The sequence below is a fragment of the Danio rerio genome, chromosome 15 (assembly GCF_052040795.2).
Source record: "Danio rerio strain M-AB ecotype USA chromosome 15, GRCz13ab, whole genome shotgun sequence".
Lineage (NCBI taxonomy): Eukaryota > Metazoa > Chordata > Actinopteri > Cypriniformes > Danionidae > Danio > Danio rerio.
In genome coordinates this window covers 38,857,501-38,883,385 of record NC_141035.1, presented here as the reverse complement: position 1 = coordinate 38,883,385, position 25,885 = coordinate 38,857,501, and the positions used below count along the sequence as shown (strand labels likewise).

The 25,885-nt window shown below is 34.1% G+C and overlaps 1 protein-coding gene and 1 long non-coding RNA gene across 2 annotated transcripts in view; one reads left to right on the top strand and one right to left on the bottom strand.

The window, feature by feature from the left end:
• col4a4 (collagen, type IV, alpha 4) overlaps nucleotides 1-25,885 on the top strand; it is a 99,583-nt gene that overhangs the window by 67,677 nt on the left and 6,021 nt on the right. The window contains exons 25-45 of the mRNA XM_087284419.1: nucleotides 834-940; nucleotides 2,596-2,779; nucleotides 4,829-4,897; nucleotides 5,653-5,760; nucleotides 7,634-7,852; nucleotides 10,658-10,819; nucleotides 10,892-11,059; nucleotides 12,455-12,598; nucleotides 13,500-13,607; nucleotides 13,699-13,880; nucleotides 14,277-14,340; nucleotides 16,619-16,693; nucleotides 16,808-16,915; nucleotides 18,135-18,242; nucleotides 18,342-18,413; nucleotides 18,513-18,641; nucleotides 19,585-19,692; nucleotides 21,143-21,298; nucleotides 23,127-23,234; nucleotides 23,315-23,452; nucleotides 24,800-24,916. Coding sequence (XP_087140545.1) covers nucleotides 834-940; nucleotides 2,596-2,779; nucleotides 4,829-4,897; nucleotides 5,653-5,760; nucleotides 7,634-7,852; nucleotides 10,658-10,819; nucleotides 10,892-11,059; nucleotides 12,455-12,598; nucleotides 13,500-13,607; nucleotides 13,699-13,880; nucleotides 14,277-14,340; nucleotides 16,619-16,693; nucleotides 16,808-16,915; nucleotides 18,135-18,242; nucleotides 18,342-18,413; nucleotides 18,513-18,641; nucleotides 19,585-19,692; nucleotides 21,143-21,298; nucleotides 23,127-23,234; nucleotides 23,315-23,452; nucleotides 24,800-24,916 — 2,634 coding nt within the window. The remainder of the gene's footprint in view (nucleotides 1-833; nucleotides 941-2,595; nucleotides 2,780-4,828; nucleotides 4,898-5,652; nucleotides 5,761-7,633; nucleotides 7,853-10,657; nucleotides 10,820-10,891; nucleotides 11,060-12,454; nucleotides 12,599-13,499; nucleotides 13,608-13,698; nucleotides 13,881-14,276; nucleotides 14,341-16,618; nucleotides 16,694-16,807; nucleotides 16,916-18,134; nucleotides 18,243-18,341; nucleotides 18,414-18,512; nucleotides 18,642-19,584; nucleotides 19,693-21,142; nucleotides 21,299-23,126; nucleotides 23,235-23,314; nucleotides 23,453-24,799; nucleotides 24,917-25,885) is intronic.
• On the bottom strand, nucleotides 7,339-18,587 carry LOC137487774 (uncharacterized). Its single transcript, XR_015509741.1, has 2 exons — nucleotides 18,465-18,587; nucleotides 7,339-7,837 (listed from the first exon to the last, which is right to left on the bottom strand). It is a non-coding gene; the product is annotated as an uncharacterized LOC137487774 (long non-coding RNA).

The window sequence follows — 25,885 nt, the reverse complement described above, 5'->3', positions numbered from 1 at the left end:
TTAATACAAGCAAGGCGCTGTTTTGCTTTATGTTGGAAAAATGTTAATCGCCCCTCCATAGGACTTTGGTTGAGAAACCTTTATAGCATGCTTGGCTCTTGAAAAGCTCACATATATAATAAGGAAAAAATCCTCTGAAATTTGTGATATCTGGGAGGTGTTTTTGAACTTTGTAAAAAAACGAAGAAGCTCTGGAAGTCTGAAATTGTGTAATGTTAATTGGTGTTTGATTAGAATTATTTATTTTATTTATTTATTTATTTATTTTTAATGATTATTTATTTTTTAGTAATTAATTAATTTACTTACCTAAATTTTTTTTTCCTAAGCCTGTCTAGGGTAAGTTTTGGGTATTGGGGTTTGAATTATTGTAAAATCTTCAAAAAAAAATTCAATAAAGACATGTTATACAAAAACAAGTTTGATTGACCGATGAAATGTCATTAAATTAAATATATGAATTTGGTTCAGTTTCAATGTTAAATGTCTGATTATAAAATTGTAGAATGTCTTAATCCATAGGTCTCAAACTCAATTCCTGGAGTGCCGCAGCTCTGCACAGTTTTGCCCCTGCCCTAATCAAACACAGCTCATCCAACTAATCAAGGTGTTCGAGACTACTGAAGACTATTAAGCAGGTGTGAGTTGGACGTGGTTGAAGTTAAACTATGCAGAGCTGCAACCCTCCAGGAATTGAGTTTGAGACCATGGTCTTAATCCATAAGCTTTAAGCCTTATATTTTTGGTTGTAGATCAAATCCTGATCAAATGCCTCATTGTTTTACATGCAAACTTGTCAGAACTTATCATGTATTTTGTCAATTTTGTTAAAGGGGAGAAAGGTGATCTGGGTCCTTCTGGACAGCATGGAAAACAAGGGTATACTGGGAAATCGGGGGTTGATGGGATAGATGGCGACCCTGGAGATCCTGGACCTTTGGTAAGCCATTGATTTAAAGAGTTTATGTGTACATCAGTGCTGTCAAAAGATTAATCACGATTCACTGCATCCAAAATAAAAGATTTACATAATATACGGTATATATAAACAGAAACATACATGTAAATATTTGAGTATATATTTATATGTATAAATTAAATATATATATATATATATATATATATATATATATATATATATATATATATATATATATATATATATATATACATACATACATACATACATACATACATACATACATACATACACATACATACATACATACATACATACATACATACATACATATATATATATATATATATATATATATATATATATATATATATATATATATATATATATATATATATATATATATGTGTGTGTGTGTGTGTGTGTGTGTGTGTGTGTGTATTTATATTTAATTTATACATATAAATATATACTATAAATATAAATATATCTCAGGGTTGGCCAAACTTTTTTTTATGATGGGCCAAAAAGCAAACTTGATTGAGGGCTGTAGGTTGAAGATAAAAATAATAAACTGTATTACATTAAAGTTTTCATTATTAAGTTATTACCGAAAATGTCATAATAACTACAAAACTTTGCTTTATGCTGTATGTTTTAATTTAATTGAAAATATAATGAATTTATTACAGTAAAAAAATAAACAATCCTATTAATGACACAATAGAGTTCAATGCTGAATGCACTAATCTGCACCTTGATTTGCCTTGATTTGATCACCGATTTCTTGTGCATTGCCCTCTAAATCTGTCGAGTGACAGTATTTACATTTCTAAAAATCTGATTCATTTACAAAACAAAACAAATTCGAAAACAAACAAACAAAATATTGCATTAAATTTTGAAATGACAATCTCTGTGAAAGATGATCGCCAATTCTCCCTCTCAAAGGTTAGCATGGGCCAACTTTGGCCCGTGGGCTCTAGTTTGAGCATCTCTGATATATATTTTTTAATATACACAATATTTATACACAGTCAATAAACACTCATTATGTAAATGTAACTTTTATTTTGGATGAAATGAATCATTTGGCAGCACTAATATAAGCACTAATAATATTTATAATAATATATACTGTATATAAGATATTTTAGGTGTCTTGAACAAATCACTTGATTAAATGAGACTCCAAACCACCTATTAGCAGTTTTCGTGTCATGTTTATTTATCCATGGCAGGCCTCAACCAGCCAAACAACCATCACAAAAACACACTCAACAAAATATCTTAATTATCATCATCAAAAGTATGCTATGCTAATTTTTGTAAATATTATACACCCCAAATATACATGCATTGGTTTGTAAAAGATCACAAGCCACTAAAGACTGAAGGATTGATGCTGAAGATTCAACTTTTGCCATCACAGAAATAAATACCAGTTTAAGATATATGTACTAAAAAGTAATATAAAGTTAAGCGACAGGTCATTACTGCATCTTTTCTTTGTATTAATTTAGCTGTAAGGTATAATGTTCTTTCGTTACAGTTGTCAACATTTGACAAGATAAGAATGGGTGTTGTTTAAAAGTTTTAGGGCAACTTTGATTAAAGGTTTTGATCCCCTTCAAATGTGTTCAGATGGATTTATTATATATTTTTTGTCCTTCCAGGGAGATGATCTCTTTGGTCCACCAGGTGACAGAGGGTGTCAGGGCGCTATTGGTGTGAAAGGTGTCAGGGGTCAGACTGGACCTCCTGGTGGATGTATTATGGGGTCAATCGGGCGACGGGGGCAACAAGGAGACCCCGGACCTCAAGGCCTGGCGGGATTCCCTGGCCCTAAAGGGCTTCAAGGTGAAAGTCACAGCGCTAACACCAGTTCATATTCTAGTAATATAAGCCTCACAATGCTACAGCTGTACTGGCCTTATTCAGCAATGCGGAAGTGCGCTCCCTTTTTCAATTGTTTTAGAATGTCCGATTCAGTCGCCTATGGGAGAAATAACTCGGAATAATAAACGGTCAAACTCATAAAACGGTAATAAACGGTCATGACTATACAGACAAAGCAGAATAATATAATAATAAAATATCAGTTTGCAACATAAAGCATCATAACAAGCTGTTTTTAACATCTAAAAATCAATGGAAGGGAATGAGAGCGGAAGTCTTGAGCCAAATAGATTTAAATTGCAATGCCTGTTTATACATCAAGAAAAAGGTCAACATAGTTTAAATAAATGTTAGTACAGAAGATTTCAAATGTTTGTGTTCTGTGAGAATTTTTTATTTTTTTAAAAAAGGAATTAGTTATTTTATTTAAAAAGAGTGCATTAAATTAAATTAAATTAAATTAAATTAAATTAAATTAAATTAAATTAAAGTGATAATTATTAAAAGTGAGAATTCTAAGGTTATGAAGGTTTTGGTCACACTTTTAAAGACATAGTTCTCATTAACCAAGCCTTTTAGCTGAATAAACACCTAATTTGGTGATTATAAATAGTTAGTAGTTAGGTTTAGGATTAAGAATGTAGAATAAGATCATGCAGATTATGTACTTTATAGGTTCAAATACATAGCCAGTATCTTAATAATAGGCAGGTAGTAAGCCACAAGTAATAAGCCAGCAGATAGCTCTCTGCAACTCTCACATGGATGCCCACTGAAGCTAAGCAGGGCCCAGTCAGTACATGGATGGGAGATCACATAGGAAAGCTTGGTTGCTGCCAGAAGTGGTGTTAGTGAGACCAGCAGGGGGTGCTCAACCTCTGGACTGTGTTGATCTTAACGACCCAGTATAGTAAAGGAGACTCTATTCTGCTCAATAAGAGCCATTTTTCATATGAGACATTAAATCGAGGTCCTGACTCTCTGTTGTCGTTAAAAATCCCACGATGTCCTTCGAAAAGAGTAGGGATTTACCCTGGTATCCTGGCTAAATTTGCCCACTGGCTTCTGTCCATTATGGCCTCCTAACCATCCCCATAGAATAAATAGCTTTATGTCTCAATCAGCTGATGTGTGGTGTGCGGTCTGGCGCAATATGGTTGCCATCGCGTCATCCAGGTGGATGTTGCTCACTCATGGTGGGTGAGGAGATTCCCCCCAATGTTTAAGGACTTTGAGTGTGTGTGTGTGTGTGTGTGTGTGTGTGTGTGTGTGTGTGTGTGTGTGTGTGTGTGTGTATATATATATATATATGTATATATTTATATAAAATTATATATATGAAAAAATTGTATATATAAAATAAATTATTAATTTAGTTGTGAGAATTGGACCTTAAATTAAAGCGTGACCCAAAATGTTCTATTTCAAACAAATGCTGTTGTTTTGAACTTTCCATACATTAAGAAACCCTAAAAAAAAATGTTGGATTGGTTTGCAGAAAAATGTTAAGAAGCAAAGGGGCTTTCAGTATCAGTTTCAGCAGTCTTGAGCGCCAAATCAGCATATACTATCCACATTCAGCTATTACAGCCTAAAAGTTATTGTAGCAATTGTTGATCATTTTACTGCTTTTCTATAATTTAATCAATTAAATATATCCCTGTAGTACAAATCCAGTTCCTGGAGAGCAGAAGCTCTGCACAGTTTAGCTTTAACTCTAATTAAACACGCCTGATACTAACTAACTCAGTCCTTCATGCTTGGTTAAAACCTACAGGTAAGTGTGTTGAAGCAGGGTTGAAACTAAACTATGCAGAACTGCAGCCCTTCGGGAACTGGAATTGACACCTGTGATGTAGAACGTCAGAGATTTCTTTCAAAAGCGCTAAAAGTCATGCAGACCACTAACTTAATATCGCTTTTGATGGACAATGATTATGTATTGTAATTGTGTTGTGTATATTGTATTGTAATTGTATTGTGTATTGTAATTTGTAATATTCTTGATAGGTGAAACTCTGCCCTGTGGACCTGGCATACCTGGACCCCGTGGTTGCAAAGGGATGCCTGGTGGTATAGGTAAAATGTATAAAAGTATTTACTATATAAAACTGTGTGTGATGGATGGTTTAGAAAAGAAATTAAATAAAATAACAATATCGCTGCTTATAAATGTAGAATTACCCCTGCAGCTTTATATTTTTGCTACATATATGTTATAAGTCTTTAATCTGACATTGTATATGCAATCAGGGCCTTATTAGTCAAATATGTTTGATTAATTTACTGTTGTAGTTGACTACTTAATGATGACTCAGAGGCCAAGCACACACAGAAGCTGAATATGGTTGTCAGTTCACTTGTTATGGCTTAAATTCACTTTTTATTGTGTATTTGACTTCCAAAATAGTGTGGGGTAGTGGCAACCACATTTACACCATATCTTTACAGTGTGTACAGGGCTAAGCTGAACACTTAGGTGTTAGTGATGTGTTTTAATTAATTTTTTTCTTCTGTATGCATGCATTATTAAGCATTAAGTAAGAAATAGAGGCACTAATTTTCACTCATACATGTTGCCAATGCCAGATTTTGTTTGAAAAGTACAAAAATGTAACCCGCAAAAATAAATAAATCTAAAACGATATTTTTGCCACCTGCATATGTCTGTTTTAATGTTAATCAAATTAATCATAATAGAATTTGATGTATGTTCAATGGTGCTTTATGTGTTAAACTATTGAATTGAATTCATTTTGATTTTGCGGTTTCATTGTTAATTTTGCAGTGCTCATGATTGTGATTGGATCATCAAACTCATTATTATTTTCTAGGTGACAAAGGTAAGCTTGGAAATCCAGGCTGCATAGGACAAAACGGAACAAGGGGACCCAAGGGAGAAATAGGAGAACCTGGGGATTGTGGAATCACTGGACAAAGAGGTAAAAGAGATTCAAGCAAATGAGAAAAAAAGAGCTAAAGGCTATATATTTATATATATATACTCACCGGCCACTTTATTAGGTACACCTGTCTAACTGCTCGTTAGCGCAAATTTCTAATCAGCCAATCACATTATAGCAACTCAATGCATTTAGGCATGTAGACATGATCAAGACATTAGGAAGGGGAGGAAAGGTGATTTAAGTGACTTTGAATATGGCATGGTTGTTAGTGTTGGACGGACTGGTCTGAGTATTGCAAAAACTGCTGATCTACTGGGATTTTTTTTCTGTGAACACACAACACGTCATACCTGAGGCAGATGGGCTACAGCAGCAGAAGACCACACTGAATGCCACTCCTGTCAGCTAAGACCAGGAAACTGAGGCTACAACTCACACAGGCTGACAAAATAGACAATAGAACATTGGAAAAACATTGCCTGGTCTGATGAGTCTTGATTTCTGCTTCAACATTTGGAATTTGGCATCAACAACATGAAAGCATGGATCCATCCTGCCGTGTATCAACTGGTCAGGCTGGTGGTGGTGGTTTAATGGTGTGGGCGTTATTTTTTTTGGCACACTTTGGGCCCATTAGTACCAATTGAGCATTGTGTCAACACCACAGCCTACCTGAGTATTGTTGCTGACCTTGTCCATCCCTTCATGACCAAAGTGTACCCATCTTCTGATGGCTACTTTCAGCAGGATAACGCGCTTTGTCATAAAGCATGAATCATCTCAGACTGGTTTCTTGAACATGACAATGACTTCACTGTACTCAAATGGCCTCAGCTGTCACCAGAGCTCAATCCAATAGAGCACCTTTGGGATGTGGTGGAATGGGAGATTCACATCATGGATGTGCAGCTGACAAATGTGCAGCAACTGTTTGATATTATCATGTCAATATGAACCACAATCTTTAAGGAATATTTCCAGTACCTTGTTGAATCTACGCCACAAAGGATTAAGGCAGTTCTGAAGGCAAAAAGGGAGCCAACCCAGTACTAGTAATGTGTATACTGTGAGTGTATACTGTATATGTTGCCTTAAGGAGTGTTAATAAGGCTGTCATGAAATCGTTGTAATCATGAGGTTTTGAGATACTTATGACAAACTTATTAGGTACGTTTGACAACTGTCATTAACTGTCATGTGTCATGGCAACTTGACATTACCAAAACAACTTATCTTGTCATAAATCTGTCATAAAAATGATTGTCATGAGGCCATAGTCATGAATATTTTTCTGATGATTTTTTTCCAGTGGAACAAACTGAATTTGTAATAAAAATAATACATTATGGGGCAGCACGGTGGGGCAGTGAGTAGCACAATCACCTCACAGCAAGTTTGCATGTTCTCCCTGTGTTTGCGTGGGTTTTCTCCAGGTGAACTGGGTAAGCTAAATTGTCCATAGTGTATGTATTTGAATGAGTGTGGACGAATTTTTCCTAGAGATGGGTTGCAGCTGGAAGGGCATCCCCTGCGTAAAACATATGCCAGATAAGTTGGCGGTTCATTCCGCTGTGGCAACCCCTGATTAATAAAGGGAATAAGCAGAAAATAAAATAAATTAATGAATATTTTATTACATATTTATTATCATAAATTTCCTCTGTCCTATTTTCCTCTTCCTCATCTTATGAACACCCCTTCAAGTAAACTGTTACCAGACTTTCTTTAAAAAAGAAATGCCCTAGGAAATGCTAAGAAAAATGTCCTTGCTCTGTTTGAAAATAATTCAAATTTTACAGGAGAGCGAACCATTTCGTCCTCAACTGTAAATCTACATCATATATACACTTGAATTAATCCAATTGTTTAGAACTTTTTGAATCCAATATTCCTTCCATCTTGTCTGTAGGTCCAGATGGCTATTTAGGAGATCCAGGTGAACCCGGGCCCTGCGGCATCAGTATTAATGGCTCACCTGGAATACCTGGCAGTCGTGGACCCGAGGGTCTGAAAGGCTCTTGTGGAGACCGTATGTTTGGGGCTCCAGGGCCGCTGGGGCCCTCTGGGGTTCAGGGATGTCAGGGCCCTAAAGGTGTCCCAGGACCTCCAGGACCTATTGGATTGCAAGGTACCACAAGACAAGTGACCTTTATTCATATTTCACATTTTGTAATCTTCCGATGGTGTTTGTGTAGTCAAATCAAGAGCATATTTAAAAAAAAAATTTTATAGAACATTTTGATTTTAAACAAAGCCCTAGATCCACCCAACAAAAACGTACAATAAAATAACATTAATACTGTAATATTAGGTACAAAATCAGGACTGAAACATATCTGATGCAGTCTCTCTCATATTTAACCAAAATTTAACATTTTTTTTCTCCATTTATTTTGGCTGTGTATTACAAACGAATAATGTCCACTAGATAGAGCCTCCAGGATAGATAAATTAAGATTTTTTTTAATAAGTCGATCAACAAAGCAAGCCACATGTGACAGCGGTATTAACCCAATTTACATCAGATGATAGAAAACAACCTAGAGACCAAATAGGCTGAGTCAGTGGACAAGTTGTACTCAGACAAAACATTAAATACATTTAGATGTATTTAATTTTTGTCAAGTGAATTGATAAAGAACAAAAAAGCATGTGGATACTGATTTTAAATCTGAAAGTTTAATTTTTAACAAATGTTTACACAGTATAGTTAATCTGTTATCCAAAAAATCATATCTGCCCATATTATGCACTGTCAGAGTTGTATTTTTGAGAGAGTGAGAGAGTAATAATACAGATTTTTTTTTATATTACTGTTTAATCCTAAAATGTTGATTGTTATATGTACAGTTTATTCTGATCTATTATTATTTTATTGATATACATATATATGAATATTATGATATATTGATTTATATATGATATGTTGAATAATCTGATAAATGAATTATATGATATTATATATATATATATAATATATATATATATATATATATATATATATATATATATATATATATATATATATATATATATATATATATATATATATATATATTATTCTTTTTTTATTGAACATTTTGATTTTGAACAAAGCCCTAGATCCACCCAACAAAATATATAAAATAAAATAAAAACAGTAATATTGTAATAAGTACAAAATCAGGATTTAAATAATATTATTTATATTTTTATTTAATTATTAAATGTATGTATATATATATATATATATATATATATATATATATATATATATATATATATATATATATATATATATATATATATATATATATATATATATATATATATATATATATATATATATATGTGTGTGTTTTATTACCACTACTATGGTTTACTGTGTTTACTGTTTTTTTTTATTAAACATGTATCTTCGTTTATCTTTTATGTTAACTTTAGAAATACTTTGGCAATACATTTGTCATGCCAGTAAAGCAATTACTGAATTAAAATTGAATTAAATTGAGAGAGAGAGACAGAGAGAGACATAGGTCAGGTCAGCTATCAGTACTTCTAAACAAAATTAAATATATAATGTAGAGTATTATAAACCTGGATTTCATTTCCTCAAATTACTCAACAAATCCTTTAAATCTAGCATTATTTAGAGCTGAAAAGGCGATTAAAACATTTTTCTCCCATAATTTTCCACCATTGTGCATATTAAGTTGCTTTGGAGTTAACGGTATTGTTGAGAATTTGTAATTTCACTGTTTATCCGGATCACGGCACCAAAACATTGTCTCCTGTTGTGACTTGAAGAAGAGATAGATCAGGAGATTTTTCAGGTATGTTCAAAGCAGAATCCATTAATAACAACGCGCTGTGTATATCATCAAAAAATGTCAACTAGTGCAGCTTTGCATTCATTCATTTATTCATTCATTCATTCATTCATTCATTTTCTTTCCTGTCCTGCCTGTTGGTCAGAAAATACATAAAGACAACAGGTTAAATGTATCCAACACTTGCCAGAGATTTGAATGAAATTATATTTCTAAAAAAAACAAAGAATATAACTTTTCAGTTATATATACAGCTGAAGTCAGAATTATTAGCCCCCCTTTGAATTTTTTTTTCTTTTTTAAATATTTCCTAAATTATGTTTAACAGGGCAAGGCAATTTTCACTGTGTGTCTGATAATATTTTTTCTTCTGGAGAAAGTCTTATTTGTTTTATTTCACCTAGAACAAAAGAAGTTTTACATTTAAAAAAAAAAAAACATTTTAGGGACAAAATTACTAGCCCCTTTATGCTACAGTTTTTCTCGATAGTCTACAGAACAAACCATCATTATACAATAACTTAATAACTACCCTAACCCTAATTATCCTAACCGGCCTAGTTAACCTAGTTAAGCCTTTAAATGTTACTAGAGGAGGTGAAGGAAAGCTGTATCAAAATCTGACTCCCCAGACAAATCCGACTCCCCTTTGCGTGCACACTTATCACGCAGTGCCTGCAGTTAAACTCACAGTAGTTTATCATGACACTTTTATCAATCATTTTTTCGACAACTGACAGCAAGAACAAGCATTGTCTGATAAACAAGCAGCACATAATTATGTTTAAAAGAATTTAAAGTGCCAAATAAGACTAATTAATACGCCATTTTGAAAGTAAAACATATTCTATTCTAACATGTGTGGGTGAGAGGGGGGGCAATGTTTTGATGAGACCTGGTTATGTTGTGGTTCTGTGACTGCTGGTGTTGGTTGCTGTATGGTTAGAAATTATGAAGTTAAAGTAACTAGGTTAATTTCGATTGAAATAAAATAAAATAAAATATTAATCAAATATTTTGGGTGTTTTGGCGTTTTTGGACAGCTTTTGGGCTGGAAAAGTCAGCTATATCTGGCAACAATGCTAATAATATCGTCAATATTGTTTTGTTTTTTTTTTCTACAGGTATGTCTGGTGTTCCAGGGTATCCTGGTAGAAAAGGGGAAAGGGGGAAGGATGGTGCACCAGGACCACCTGGACGCCCAGGTAAGAGTCCAGAGCAGTGCGATAAAGGAGATGAGGGTCTGCCTGGCAAGAAAGGAGAACAAGGCTTAATTGGACATAGAGGTAAGTAGAGTTCACTGCATTAGCATACATTTGTTAAGACTGTTGGCTAACAATGTGACTTTTCTATGTTAGGCTACCCTGGAGAGAAGGGGTCACTTGGGGAGCTGGGATGTCCTGGCATTGGAGCCAAAGGAGCCCGGGGTAAACCTGGTACTCCTGGACCCCAAGGATGCATAGGCCTTCAGGGACCCGCAGGAGTCAACGGTGACGGTGGAAATCCTGGATATCCTGGACCAAAGGGTAAAGAGTCTTTCGAAGAGAGCTTAATGTGTTTTAGGAAGTTAATTTTAATGTTAAATGTAACTCAATTACAACAAATGCCTTTAACTGCCATCTGTAACAATACATTTGGCTTGGATTTGTATGGAAGTTAGATAGATGTGGTCATCAAGGCTTATTTTAAATACACAATAGATTTACACCGCTAAGAGATTTTGTCTTGTTTCTAGTCCAAATATCTAAACAATCTTAAATCAACAAGCATATTCTAGACATGTAAAAATGTTGCTTTATTTTTAGAAATAATGAGTCAAAATTAAGTGAGATTTTTCCTAAAACAAGCACAATAATCAATTTGTGGGGCAAGTAAAATAATATTGTTTTCAGTTTGAACTTTGAAATAAGATTATTTTAATTTCATATTTTTAATGTTGACATATTATTCTGAAACCAAAACATACATTTTTTTTACTTAAATGCTTCATGGTTTAAAATGTTGAAAAACTGAAATAAAAATAAAAAGTAAGAAAACCATTTTTGCATTGTAAAATTTTGGGGTTGAACATGTTTTAAAAGTAGTTGTCAGCAACATTGCATTTTTACAAAAAAAAAAATACAGCTATTTTCTGAAATGTGATTGCAATTTATAAATTCTTTATTGTGTTTTAATATATTTTTAAATGTAAAAAAATATATATTTCTTTGCTGGCAAAGCAGCCTTGAAAAGCTGTCACTCAATCCTTCAGAAATCATTCTAATATGTAGTTTTGGTGTTCAGTAAACATTTCTTATTAATATCATCAATGTTGAAAGCCGTTGTGCTGCTTTTTGGTAGAAACAGTGATGATTATTTTAATAAATAGAATATTTTGTAATGTTACTGTCGCTTTTGATCTTTTGGTATTTCCAATACATATTATGTGAAATATTATGAATTAAATGGGGAGAATAGACCTAAAGCACAGTATTGTATGTTTCCTTTCTGCACACTATTACAGCAAAATACCAAAATAAAATCAAAAAATTCACAAAGAAACGAAAGAAAGCCTGAAAAGAGCTCTTGTCATAGATATTCTTGTTATATAAGCTCACATTAAAACACCGAGCCTGTTGTTTTCCTGAGATCTAAAATCCAAGAACTGTAAAGAGATGATGCCAACCATCAAAGACTTCAAGAACAACACATACACTTAATACACAAATACACTTCATTAAACATGTACACATGGATATAACTTTACTAATAAAAACTAACCTATAACTAACCTATAACTAACCTATAACTAATAAAGTTAACTAATTACCTAAACTTTTTTTATTTGATTGTAATGCAGTCATGTGCACCTTTTGTAAAGCTGCTTGGAAACAGTAATTATGATTCTCAGCTGTCTTGTGTCTTTGAAACTCTTTGTCCAGGTTTGCCTGGACCATGTGGACAAAACGGCTGTCCTGGAAACATCGGGCAGACGGGCTGTTTAGGGCCTCCTGGACCGAAAGGCTTAAAGGGCCTCAATGGATGTTCAGGCTTCCCTGGATTTAACGGAACCAAGGGCCAGAAAGGTATTTTACAACTTTAAAATATGAAAATGTAAGATTTAATTCATACTGGGGGAAAAAAATCAACAAATTATGCAACATCTTAAACACTTGATCTGATTCTTTAAGTTCGGATGTAAGTTATCACTGCCCACATGTACATAATTTATATCTTGAGTTAATTTGTTTAGTAGCTGATATTGTTCATTCATTCATTCATTTTCTTGTCGGCTTAGTCCCTTTATTAATCCGGGGTCGCCACAGCGGAATGAACCGCCAACTTATCCAGCAGCGTATGCCCTTCCAGCCGCAACCCATCTCTGGGAAACATCCAAACACACATTCACACACACACACACTCATACACTACAGACAATTTAGCCTACCCAATTCACCTGTACCGCATGTCTTTGGACTGTGGGGGAAACCGGAACACCCGGAGGAAACCCACGCGAATGCAGGGAGAACATGCAAACTCCACACAGAAACGCCAACTGAACCGAGGAACCAGCGACCCAGCGACTTTCTTGCTGTGAGGCGACAGTACTACCTACTGCGCCACTGCCTCGCCAGCTGATATTGTTATTTTTATTTATTTATTTTTTTTCTTTCTATTCTTATGTATACAACAAATGTCTGCATGCACACATGGATATGGCTGAAGGAGAAAGTGTATCTACAGTTGAAGTCAAAATTATTCTTTTTTTTTTTTCTTTTTCAAATATTTCCCAAATGATGCTAAATGGAGCAAGGAGGCTACAATATTTTTTTTCTTGTGGAGAAAGTCTTATTTGTTTTTATTTTGGATAGAATAAAAGCATTAAAAAAAACATTTTAAGGTCAATATTAATAGCCCCCTTAAGCATTTTTAAATTGTCTTCAGAACAAACTAGTATATCTTCTGTTTTTTTGTTTTTTTGTCCAGGATGCGTTGGGCCTCCAGGTTTTCCAGGAGACTTGTTTTATCACCCTGTGAAAGGAGAAATAGGACCACCTGGACCCAATGGGGAGAATGGTTTCTGTGGAGAAAGAGGTAACGCTGATATACTCAAATCCTCTCATATTGTTTATCAAGCTTCATTAAAACCACCATGGTCGTGTTTTTTCTTTTCCTTTACTCTCAGGTGATAAAGGTGATCCAGGTCCACCGGGAACACCGGGGTATCCGGGTCTGAATGGACCTCCAGGCTTTGAAAGGGGCTGTCGTGGACCGCCAGGCGCTCGTGGGGTGCCTGGTGAGCCTGGAGTACGTGGACCACATGGGCCAAAGGGAATTGTGGGATTCCCAGGGGAAAATGGTGATAATGTAAGTGATTGGTCTTATGTTTTTATATGAATTATAGATGAATATATTAATATTTAATTTGCAGCATGGTGGCTCAGTGGTTAGCCCTGTCGCCTCGCAGCAAGAAGTTTGCTGGGTTGAACTATGGAACTATGGTTCTAACTACAGCTCTAGAGGTCTTGTTGCAATCATACAAATTTGCAACGCAGTTTGCAAATGTTCATTGGAACGATGGATTTAGGAGACGGCAAATCAATGAACTATGTTTGTAACGACAGAACTTGCAACATTAGTTAGCTAATGATGGTTTTAGAAAACGCACACCAGATCAGATTTTTTTTGGTTTGATTGACTTTTCTTGTAGATTGATATATAGATTGTATTCACAAACAGTGCCTCTAACTTTTCTTCTTGTAGGGCGATCCTGGATTGAGCGGCATGCCAGGAACTCCTGGTTATCGTGGATATGATGGTCCTAAAGGTAAAATACATGTAATTTTAATATAGATATGCATATAAATAAAATGGGCGACGCAGTGGCGCAGTAGGTAGTGCTGTCGCCTCACAGCAAGAAGGTCGCTGGGCCGCTGGTTCGATCCTCGGCTCAGTTGGCGTTTCTGTGTGGAGTCTGTGTGGTTCATTGCGCTGTGGCGACCCCGGATTAATAAAGGGACTAAGCCGACAACAAAATGAATAAATGAGTATAAATAAAATATACACATTATAAACCCATGCATTCTGGAACAAACACAACCCGAGGTTTTTTGTTTGTTTGATTGTTTTTTATGCTTACCAGGGCAATATTTATTTAAATTACAATAGTATTATGAAAACTATTAAAATTGAAAACTAATGCAATTTTATTATCTTGTAAAATAAATTGCTATAATTGGTCAATTTTTCTTCGGCTTAGTCCCTTCATTCATCAGGGATCACCACCACGGAATGAACCGCCGATTCCTATAATGAGAAAATTTAATTTTTAATATCTTTATCCTACTCTTCAGCATCACATGATACTTTACAAATCAATCTGGTCTGCTGATTGGGTGCTTGAGAAACAATAATCAGTATCAGTGTTTATTAGAATAAGCAAACAGTAATATGGTTTTAAATACAGGAACTCTTCTGAGAAAAGTGAAAGTGTACTGTCAGTTTGATTAATTGCTGAATAATGTTTTTAATTATTCTAATACAAATTCTTTAAAGAGCCCCTATTTTGCATTATAAAAGGTCATATTTTAGTTTTGGGGTCTCCAACAACAGGCTGATATGCCTGCAAGGTCAAAAAACACTTTCATTGTTTTATAATATGCATTTATATTTACTTAATTATCTCAACAACTCCTAGATGTATTGTTTAGTGATTCATTTGTTTCCAAACCCCTTCTTAGAGAGAAGCTAATCTGCACGGATTGGACTAATTGGTCGACTGCATTCAGTGCAAGACAGAGAGAAATGCCCAGCACAGCTATGAAGTAGTTAGCCAGAAAGTATGTGAGAGCCCAATGCAGGAATGCAATAAAGCAATGCAGTTAAACACCAGTATATTTCTCTACTCTTAACCCTAAGTAATAACTATGGCACACGTTCAGTATTAACCCACACAATGGCAAAAGTATTTAACTATTTTTGAAAACTAACTGTGGCGAGTGTGAGGAAAAGCTGATAGTGGCAACACAGACTTATTCTGAAAACGTAGTCCCGTGGACGTTACTGGAGACATTTAAGTAGCCGGAGGTACATATGGCTGCATTTAATTTTTTTAAGCGAACGCTACAGGCAGTATAGCGGCGTTTCTTGTCACGCTTAGCAGCTGACTGCTTACCCTCGTGTGTAGGGCTTTCCTGCCGCAAGCAGTTTGTCCAGTTAGCTCGTGTGTTGGCAGGCGCAGAGAAGAGTTGACCACGACGGGGTTCGAGTCCGGGGTAGATCGGTTCCAGAAATTAGGGAAGACAAAAACAGAATCCAAAAAATAAAATGTGTGTGAGTGAATAACGGGGTGACAATGTGGTAAAATCCAAAAACATGGTAAAAACGACGAGGGCTTTTCTTTTTCTGGACGGAAAATCGATTGGTTGGCCGGCCAATCAGTCATTCAGTCAGTCAGACAGACGGTCGGTCGGTCGGTCGACAGCGGCCTCTGGTGGGTTTACGCAAAAACAACGGGAGGGAACGATACTCATGAAAAATTTGAAATATGAAAAAGTGCGCACACAGCAGCCTCTTGTGGATTCGGACTACGTTTCCGAATAAGGCTGGGTTGAATGGTGGCCATTGTAAAGAATAACGGCAGAGGATCGTGAGTTTAGAAATGCATTTTTATCGAATAGAAGAAGCACTCGTATTTTTACCGTGGGTTTGAACACAATATGTGATCAGCCGCATAAGGATTAAACCTGAGAGATACAGTACAAGCACTGATCTATAATAGGCAAGTTATTACAAGCTGCACAGAGCGATTACAACTTATTACACACAATTAAACACATAATAATATAAACTACATATATGAACTACAGAAAACAAGGCAACAAGTCTAATCACACTTGCATGTTATGATCTGTTGGAGGATGAAACTGGTCCATATAAACTTTAATGGTTGCTGACAAAGTCCCTGTCATAGTCTGATAGGGGCTCTTTAATTAAACTGTCGACTTTTACCAATACAAGTAAATCAAACTATCATTTTAAATTTAGTTATATGTCATTATATATGAGATTTATTACAAAATGTCTTTTCATGCTGTCTTGTATAGGCGACAGTGGTGAATCTATTTGTACGCCAGGGCGAACAGGTGAGAGAGGGCCATGTGGAGACAATGGTGTGCCAGGTAGGACTTTCTTAGCTTTTATTTGATTTTGTTCACCCTATTGTTTTGGTACTTTAAAACAAGAAAAAAAAAACAGATCTACAGAAGATCTAAAATCTCTGTTTTACACAAAAGGTCCCTGTGGGGAGAGAGGAGACAATGGTGACATTGGACCAGCAGGTCCAGATGGAAACTGTGGCCCTCCTGGGCCACCCGGGATCAATGGTCATATTGGACCTCCAGGTAAAATACAGATTATGAATTTTAAAAAATATATATAAAATATGTATATACAGTTAAAGTCGGAATAATTATTATTAATTAATTTTTAGTATTATTATTATTAATTATTATTATTATTATGATAACGCTCATTCAATCATGTGATAACATTTGAATCGGCTGGGATTTATGTGCAATATGTAGATTTTTTGACTGTTTTAATTGTATTGATAAGATCTAAAAAATATGTATTTATATAATAATTGGCTTTTTAGGTTACAAATTCGTAAACACAGTAATAGTAATGCATTGTTTATGGCTATAACAAACAGGTAGCATCTAATGTGCTAGCTATTCATGTTTGATATGGTCTGAGCAGGGCCGGATTAACCAATGCCTGTGCGCACTTGGGGCCCCTGCGAGGGAAGGGAAATGGCTAAATGCAAATAGAGTACCTCGTTGGAATAAGCTAATTAAGTTATTCCCACCCATTACTGTTTAATTGACAGAAACAACATAACTAAAGAGCGCAACACACAGCAGCGTGAGTGGCGTAGCTCATAAAGCGCATGGCAACTTGTTTTGACGCGACCATGAACCCGGTTCGAATCCAGCGTCTGATGAACCCACCACCACCACCACATATCAGATTATGCCTACTCTTCATCACAAGGAAGACATGTAGGAATCAATAATAAGTGTGTGCATTATAGAAGACTCAGATTCATAGAACTAGATTGGAGAGGTGTTATATCCAAAGCATTTGCATCATAAGTGTGTAGAAGTTATACATTAAAAATACCCTTAAATCTAACTTTTTTGTATTGCTTTAGTGAACTTGAACAAGTATATTAAAATCCATTAATTTTTCACTAGTTGTATTAATTCTTTTTTTCAAAGTGTGTTTTAAATGCTTTGAATATGTGTTAAATCTCTGTAGACTATACATATTTGTAGTGTATATCATTTACTTAAAAAATGCGGGCAATGCATTATAGATGCAATTTTTTTTATAAATATTATGTTATTCATATTTTTTAATTTAACAATAGGCATGCAACCAGGTAGGGGGCTTACAAGACGTTGTGCCCAGGGGCCTCTGAATTCTTAATCCGGGCCTGGGTCTGAGGATAAAATACATATATCTGTACTATAGCACACACACAGACCTAAATCCACATCTATTCACCTTACTATTGCTACAGTCCAGTTCTACAATGCTGTCTATTGTACCTTTTAGGAGTGGTTGGGCCCCCAGGTACATGTGGTAGACATGGTCTAGAAGGACCTCCGGGGCCTCCAGGTCCGCCGGGTAGTAATGGCAATGAAGGATGCACTGGCCTTCGAGGTTTGAATACTCAAACTATAAATATATATTTTAAAAATATTCTTACATCAATTTTAAAACTAGAACAATCATTTTAAATGTTGAACATTTTACTTGAAGGACCTCCGGGGCCCCCAGGGCTTCATGGGCTGGACGGTCTAAAGGGTGTCAAGGGTGAGATTGGATCTCGAGGTGAGAGAATTAGTAATCTTTTGTGCTGTCAGAAGTTAATTTGCTGATTACCTGTTTGAAAACATGTGTCATTCCCTGTCTGTTTGGTTGTCCTTCCAGGGCTGGGTTCCACAGGTGAAAGAGGTGATCAAGGGCCAGAGGGAGACAAAGGTGATCAAGGGGACCCGGGGTCACGAGGCCCTTCACAAACAGGTGTTCGAGGTCCGAAAGGACCGCAGGGACTGCAAGGTACGCAGATCATAATCCGATTTAGAATATTGTTTGCTGTAGGACATGATCAAATGTGACAGTAAAGACATGTTACAAAGAATTTCTATTTAAAATAAATGCTTTTTATTATTAAAAAATCATTTTAAAAATATGCCATGTTTTTTAGCGATATTTTTGTCTGACCATGTGCTTTGCCATCATAAAAAAGATGTTATATTGAAAAAAACACATTTTATTTATTTGTAATTAACATGTATTAATAATCTCTTTTGGAAAAAAGTAATATATTACAATTTTACGTCTACCTCATCTCTTAAAAAAAAAGTAAAAAATGCTAATTACAATAAAATAACATAGCACATATATATTCAAACTGCATCCTTAAAGTAACTAACACATATAGTTACTTTTTTTTTTTTAAGTGACTACAGATTTTCCCAACACTGCTGGTAAAATAACTAATCAGACAGAGAGATGCACAGTAAAAAAAACACGGTCAAAAAACATTCCTACATTTTTTCTACATTTTATATGCACATATATACTCTATAAAAATATTAAATAAAATACACACACACACGTGTATATATATACAATAGATAGATAGATAGATAGATAGATAGATAGATAGATAGATAGATAGATAGATAGATAGATAGATAGATAGATAGATAGATAGATAGATAGATAGATAGATAGATAGATAGATAGATAGATAGATAGATAGATAGATAGATAGGAAGGAAGGAAGGAAGGAAGGACGGACGGACGGACGGACGGACGAAAGAAAGAAAGAAAGAAAGAAAGAAAGAAAGAAAGAAAGAAAGAAAGAAAGAAAGAAAGAAAGAAAGAAAGAAAGAAAGAAAGAAAGAAAGAAAGAAAGAAAGAACACTGTAAATTACATTAGAAAGCACTCACACACAGTTAGTGATCTATTTATTTACTCTCTTTTTTTTTGTAGGAGATCCTGGTCCAATGGGTCCTCCAGGCATTGTGGGTGAAGAATGTAGGGTTCCAATGCCTGGACTTGGTGGAGAACGGGGTTTCCCTGGGCTGGATGGACCTCCAGGTCAGTGTAAACAGTTTAATATAAGTGTTTTTAAATCATCAAAGCAACAAACTTAATGTAGTTAACATTAAATTCATACATTCAGGTTAAAGTAGAACAAGAGAAAAGTTTGTTTGCACATTTGGTTTCACTTTTTATTAAAGCACGCTTTGGCTTGAATTAATATTAATATATATATATATATATATATATATATATATATATATATATATATATATATATATATATATATATATATATATATATATATATATATATATATATATATATATAATAAGATTAGCCCCCTTTTGATTTTTTTTTCTTTTTAAATATTTCCTAAATTATGTTTAAAAAAGCAAGGAAATTTCACAGTACGTCTGATAATATTTTTTATTCTTGGGAAAGTCTTATTTGTTTTATTTTGGCTAAAATGAAAGCAGTTGTTTTCAGGTCAAAATTATTAGCCCCTTTAAACTAGATTTATTTATTTTTTTTTTTTTTTGATAGTCTACTGGTCAAACTATCGTTATACAATAACTTGCCTAATAACCTTATCCTGCCCAGTAAACCTAGTTAACCTAGTTAAGCCTTTAAATGTCACTTTAAGCTGTATAGAAGTGTCTTGAAAAATACCTAGTCAAATATTATTTACTGTCATCATGGCAAAAAGAAAATACATCAGTTATTAGAAATGAGTTATTAAAACTATTATGTTTTGAAATGTGTTGAAAAACACTAAACAGGGGGGTTAATAATTCTGACTTCAACCGTGTATGTATATATATATATATATATATATATATATATATATATATATATATATATATATATATATATATATATTCACCTGTTTAAACATTTGTACACATTTCATTTCAATCAGGGTTACCGATAACTAGGCCCACATGGAATCTGCGTACAAAGAATTCCGCAGATTTTTAGCCCATCATTGATTCTGTTTATTTACTTGTGTAAATGTGTGTAAATTTATATGTATTATGTTTTTTAATTAATTTCAGTAATAATATTGACTAATATGAAAATATTCATATGTTTTATTTACAGCACAGTTTGTAAAGTAATATTTTCTGTTTTTAGAAGAGATATTATTTGAGAGACTTGCTTCATTCACCAAATAAAGTGGATCTAATTGAAAATATATAAAAGAATAAAATTTTAAAAGGCATTACTTTTTATTTCATATATTAAGATTTTAGTTATGATGCTTATATATTCCCCATAAATCTGCAGATTTTTAACACAATTCTGCGCAGAAATAGCAAAAAGTGTCCGCAGATTCCATCTGGCCCTACCGATAACCTACTTTACATAATTTAGAACTTTCTAAAATTTGTAAATGTGTATTTTTTTTTCCTGTAGGATTTTAGAGATAAGGTTAATAGCAGTTCTGCATATCCAGCCTTTTTGTTTATTTTTTATGTGCAATTTCTTTGTTTTGCTGTTTTAGGGCCCATGGGGTTAATGGGGGATCCAGGCAATGCTTTTACAGTGTGTGGTGAATGTGGTGATCCGGGTGGTCCTGGGTCACTTGGGTTTAAAGGAGAGAAAGGATGCCATGGGTCTGGTGGCACCCCGGGGTGTCAAGGCCCACAAGGCCCAAAAGGTAAAATAAACAGCTTTAATTGAATGGTAAATTCACTGATTTTCAACCTGCTTTGTAGTGTGACAGTTTTGGGAGTGTATGTCAATTGTGAATGTTCTAGTATGGATGTTTCTTTCAGTTTTTAATACTAAGTCTGAAGCTGACACTGTCAAGTAGATTAGGGTTATTAAAACCAATCTCGTGTATATGATGACAAATATATAGTGGGGTAAGTATTAAACACGGTTTTCTCCAAAAACCTATTTCCAAAGGTCCTGTTGACCTGAAATATTCACAGATTATTAGTAACAACCAAAGAAATCCATATATGCAAATAAAACAATATTAAACAGTTTACAAATGAAGTTATGTTTAATAAAATAAAATGACACCTGAAAAAAAATTAAACACATGAAGAAAGGGAAGTGTAAAAAGGCAGGAAAAGCCCAGACAGCAGCTGAAATCTCTTAATAGCTATTCAGTAACCTTCTGCCCTTCGTCAGTGTAAATTAATATTAGCTGCTTCAGTCTAACATCTACATTAGCCGGATGATAAAGATGAAACCAAGATGGCCATTTCAGCAAGACAATGATCCAAAACAAAGCCAAGAAAACTTTAAAATGGTTTCAAAGAAATAAACTCAAGCTGTAGAATGGCCCAGCCTGTCACCTGAATTGAATCTATTCTAAAATACACATTAAAGATCAGATTTAATAGACAAGACCCACAGAACCATCAAGATTTACACTCTGTTGAAGTCTGTGAAAAACTCACACATGAGAGTTCATCAGCCAAAAACGGCTTTTATATAAAGTTTTAAATACATTAAATATTAGTTCAGTATTTCTCCTAGTGTCATTCTATTGTTATTACACATAACATTTTTTTCATATTTGTTTTGTTTTATTTTTATATTTGTATTGTTTGGGTTTTTACCAACATTTTTAGTTCAATTCCATGTCAACAGCTCCTTTAGACATATTTTTTTTCCAGAAAACAAACATAGCGTGTTGAATACCTCCCCCTCCCCTCATCACCAAGAATACTTAGAATAACTACATTTATAACTAACATAAATAACTGTGTGTCTCTCAAATAAATAGTTCTGTACAGTTTTATAATGCTGTGTTGATATTTAGACAGTATTTGAAAAAATGTTTTGCCTCATTCAAACAAAATACTTTAAAAAAATAATAATAATAATTTTACTCACTATTTTCTATCCTTCAAGTGGTTCCCAACCTTAATAAATTAGTGTCACACACACTCACACAAAGATATTATGAAGAATGTTGGAACCCAGTAGCCATTGACACACTGCAAAAAGGACTTTACTTACTTATATTTTTTCTCTTGTTTCTAGTCTAAATATCAAAAAATTCTTAAGTCAAAAAGCATTTTTCTAGACAAACAAATTTATTATGTTTTGTTTTAAGAAATAATATTCCAAAATTAAGTGAGTTTTTCTTTTTGACAATATTATTTTGCTTACAATTTTGGCACTTTATTTAGCTTGTCTGAATTAAAAACTCACTTCATTTTAACATATAATTTCTCAAAAAACAAGACAAGATGTTTTGCTTGTCCCGAAAATGCTTCTTTATTTAAGAACCTTTAGACATTTAGACTAAAAACAAGACAAAAATCTGACTAAGAAAAACATTGTTTTAGTGCATCATAGTCAAATTACTATGGAAGTCAAAGGCTGCTAGTTTCCAACAATTTTAAATATATAATAATTTGTGTTTTAAGAAAAGAAACTCACAAATGAGTAAATGGAAATGTTTAACTACACTTTTGTCATTCTGCTTGTTCTAGATTGTCATTATTATTATTATTATTTTACAGGTGAAAAGGGGCTGTGTGGACTTATGGGAATCCCGGGACTCCCTGGCCCTATGGGTGACTGTGGGCCTCTGGGTCCCAGTGGTGCAAAAGGAGATAAAGGGGACACAGGTGTGTAAAGCATTCAGATCAGGTTGATCACTTTATACATGACTATTTAAATAAACCCTCATTTCTTTTTCTGTTTGTAGGTCCAAAAGGAGACCCTGGCAATGTCATAAAACCCACTACTTGTCCTCCTCCTCAGGGCCCTCCTGGTGATCCAGGTCCACCGGGACAGATCGGTGAAGTGGGTAAAAATGGAGATAATGGCAGTGGGGGTCCAAAAGGTATACACAAATTCACAGCATTTATTTTAACCAGAGTGCATAACGTCATAAATAATCTCCCATTCTTGCTCTTATTATTAATATTTGTAATACAAAAAATATATATTCAATGAAATATTAGAATAAACGTGTATATTTGGGTGAACTGTCTATTTAATTATTTAATAAGCTGTTTAATATTTAGAAACAATAGTTTATCAACAAAAGACCGAAATTTTAATTCAGCCATTCAGCAGCACAGAATATTCAGCAGCACTAACAAAATGGTAAGGTTTATAATCTAACTAATACATATTTTATTTTTTTTACTTTAACATTATTGAATGTACATGCTGAATCACTGATATGTGTTGGCTTGCACTGAGTCACAGTTCTAAAGTTCAATTTCAAATGGTTTATTTTATTTTCAAGGACTGAGGGGAACTATCTGCTGCTGTTTTCAGTAGTATGGCTATAAATGTCATGTAAAATGGCATTCAAACTCACATTATTAGCATTTAACTCTGAAAAACCACATGAGGTGTTCCTGAGGTGATCATTGTCATTTTTTGTTGTTCAGCTGCAAGAAATAGAAGCTGTTTCTAAAATATATAAGGTGTTGGGTAGGACAAAAACTAAGTTATTATGGAAAATATTCCTTCTATCAGGTGCCATTGCTTTTATTTAGATCACACCTAATCAGCCTTTAGGGTCGATCGTCAGACTTGCTTCAGTTGGTCCCCAATCTGGCAACCTGCGCTTGCATTTGTTTTGATTCAGGAATGCAATACCTAGTTCCACCACTGGGTGTTAAACTTATATTGCATACTGCACCTTTAATAATTTGTATTATATCTTGTTATTATTAATATGTTTGATGAAATATTAGATGAAAAGTATATATTGGGTGAGCTGTCTAATTAATTATCTAACATGACACTGATGTTTAGATTTCAAGACTTAGATAAAAAGAATGTATTACACAAAAAATATATAAATATAAATAAATATAAATGCATCATTAAAATAGACAAAAGAAACTAAACTGACATATTTTAATTAATCTAAAACCAAAATAAACTCTATATAAATATAAAAAGGGCAAAATCACTGAGCAAAATTACTAAAGCTGAAAAAATAAAAACAAATTAATAAAAAATTGGAATAAATAGCATTCAATGACTACCACAAATGCATAATTAGTAAGCAAAAAGTAGAAAAAAAGTTTATCTCTTTCTAATCACAATCACATTGAATAATATTCACTTGAAAAGCAAGATGGTCTTAAGCTGCTGGGGTTAGTGTGTCAGCCAGTGCCGTGATTTTTTTATTTTTATTTGTTTACTGATATCTGCATTATTTCCTCAGGTGAGAAGGGGGAAAGAGGAATCATTGGGATTTTTGGACAAACTGGGCCCCCAGGAGAAGATGGACCTCTTGGAAACCCTGGAGATCAAGGTGAAAGAGGACCAGCTGGCTTTAAGGGTGAGTTTGTTTAAAAGCTTAAAACATTGATTGAGTCAATATGACACTTGCTATGTTTCCATCCAAAGACTTGAAATAGACTTATGTGAATAACAGGAATATCTTATAAAACATTTGTGACTAAAGCATTGTTTCCATCCAATAAATCAAAGTAAACAAAATAATCACTTCCTGAAATACTTTCGCCAAATTTGATGCGGTAGGACATTGGTTCCCAAAGTGATGGTCAGGACCTCACTTGGTGATTTCCAAAAATCTAATACATTTTTTAAACCATTAGAATTACCATATTTTATCCATAATCTACTGAAGATAGAAATAGTAGTTTATAGTTACAACCTTTCAATTTTTTATTTTCTATTGGATTGTAACCCTTGGGGTGATAAAATTATATTAAAGACACAGCAATAGCCTCAGATGAAGCAGATTAATTTTATGACCCCATGTTAAACTTTCTGGCACATTTACAGCACTCACATACATTTAAAAAAAATAAATAAAGAATAGACATGGGCCTATTGCTGTGTGCACGCCGTTGCATGCAAGGTTTCTATATGTATAACCACCTCAGAGGATACTGGTGTCGCGAGACACTGGCATTGTTATATTAGGGGTCGCAGGCTGAAAAGTTTGGGAACCCCCGCTGTAGGAGAAGCCACTGTGGGTGTTAATCTACATTATAATTACAGATGCCAGAAGTTTAAAAACACTGTATAAAAAGGCACATAACCATTTTTAAAAAGTCTAAACTTTTCTCTTTTAGGTAAGTTAGGATTATCACATTTGTTTCTGTTTATGCTTAATAGCAGAATAATGAGAGAGATGTGGTTATAACCTTTCTTGAAAGTCAAGTTTATGTACAATAAGATTATTCTGCCTCTGAAAAAGCTCAGATGATGATGTCAAGATTTTGGAAGTTTCTGATTGGCTAATTGACAACATTTGAGTCAATTGGAGGCTTAACTGTAG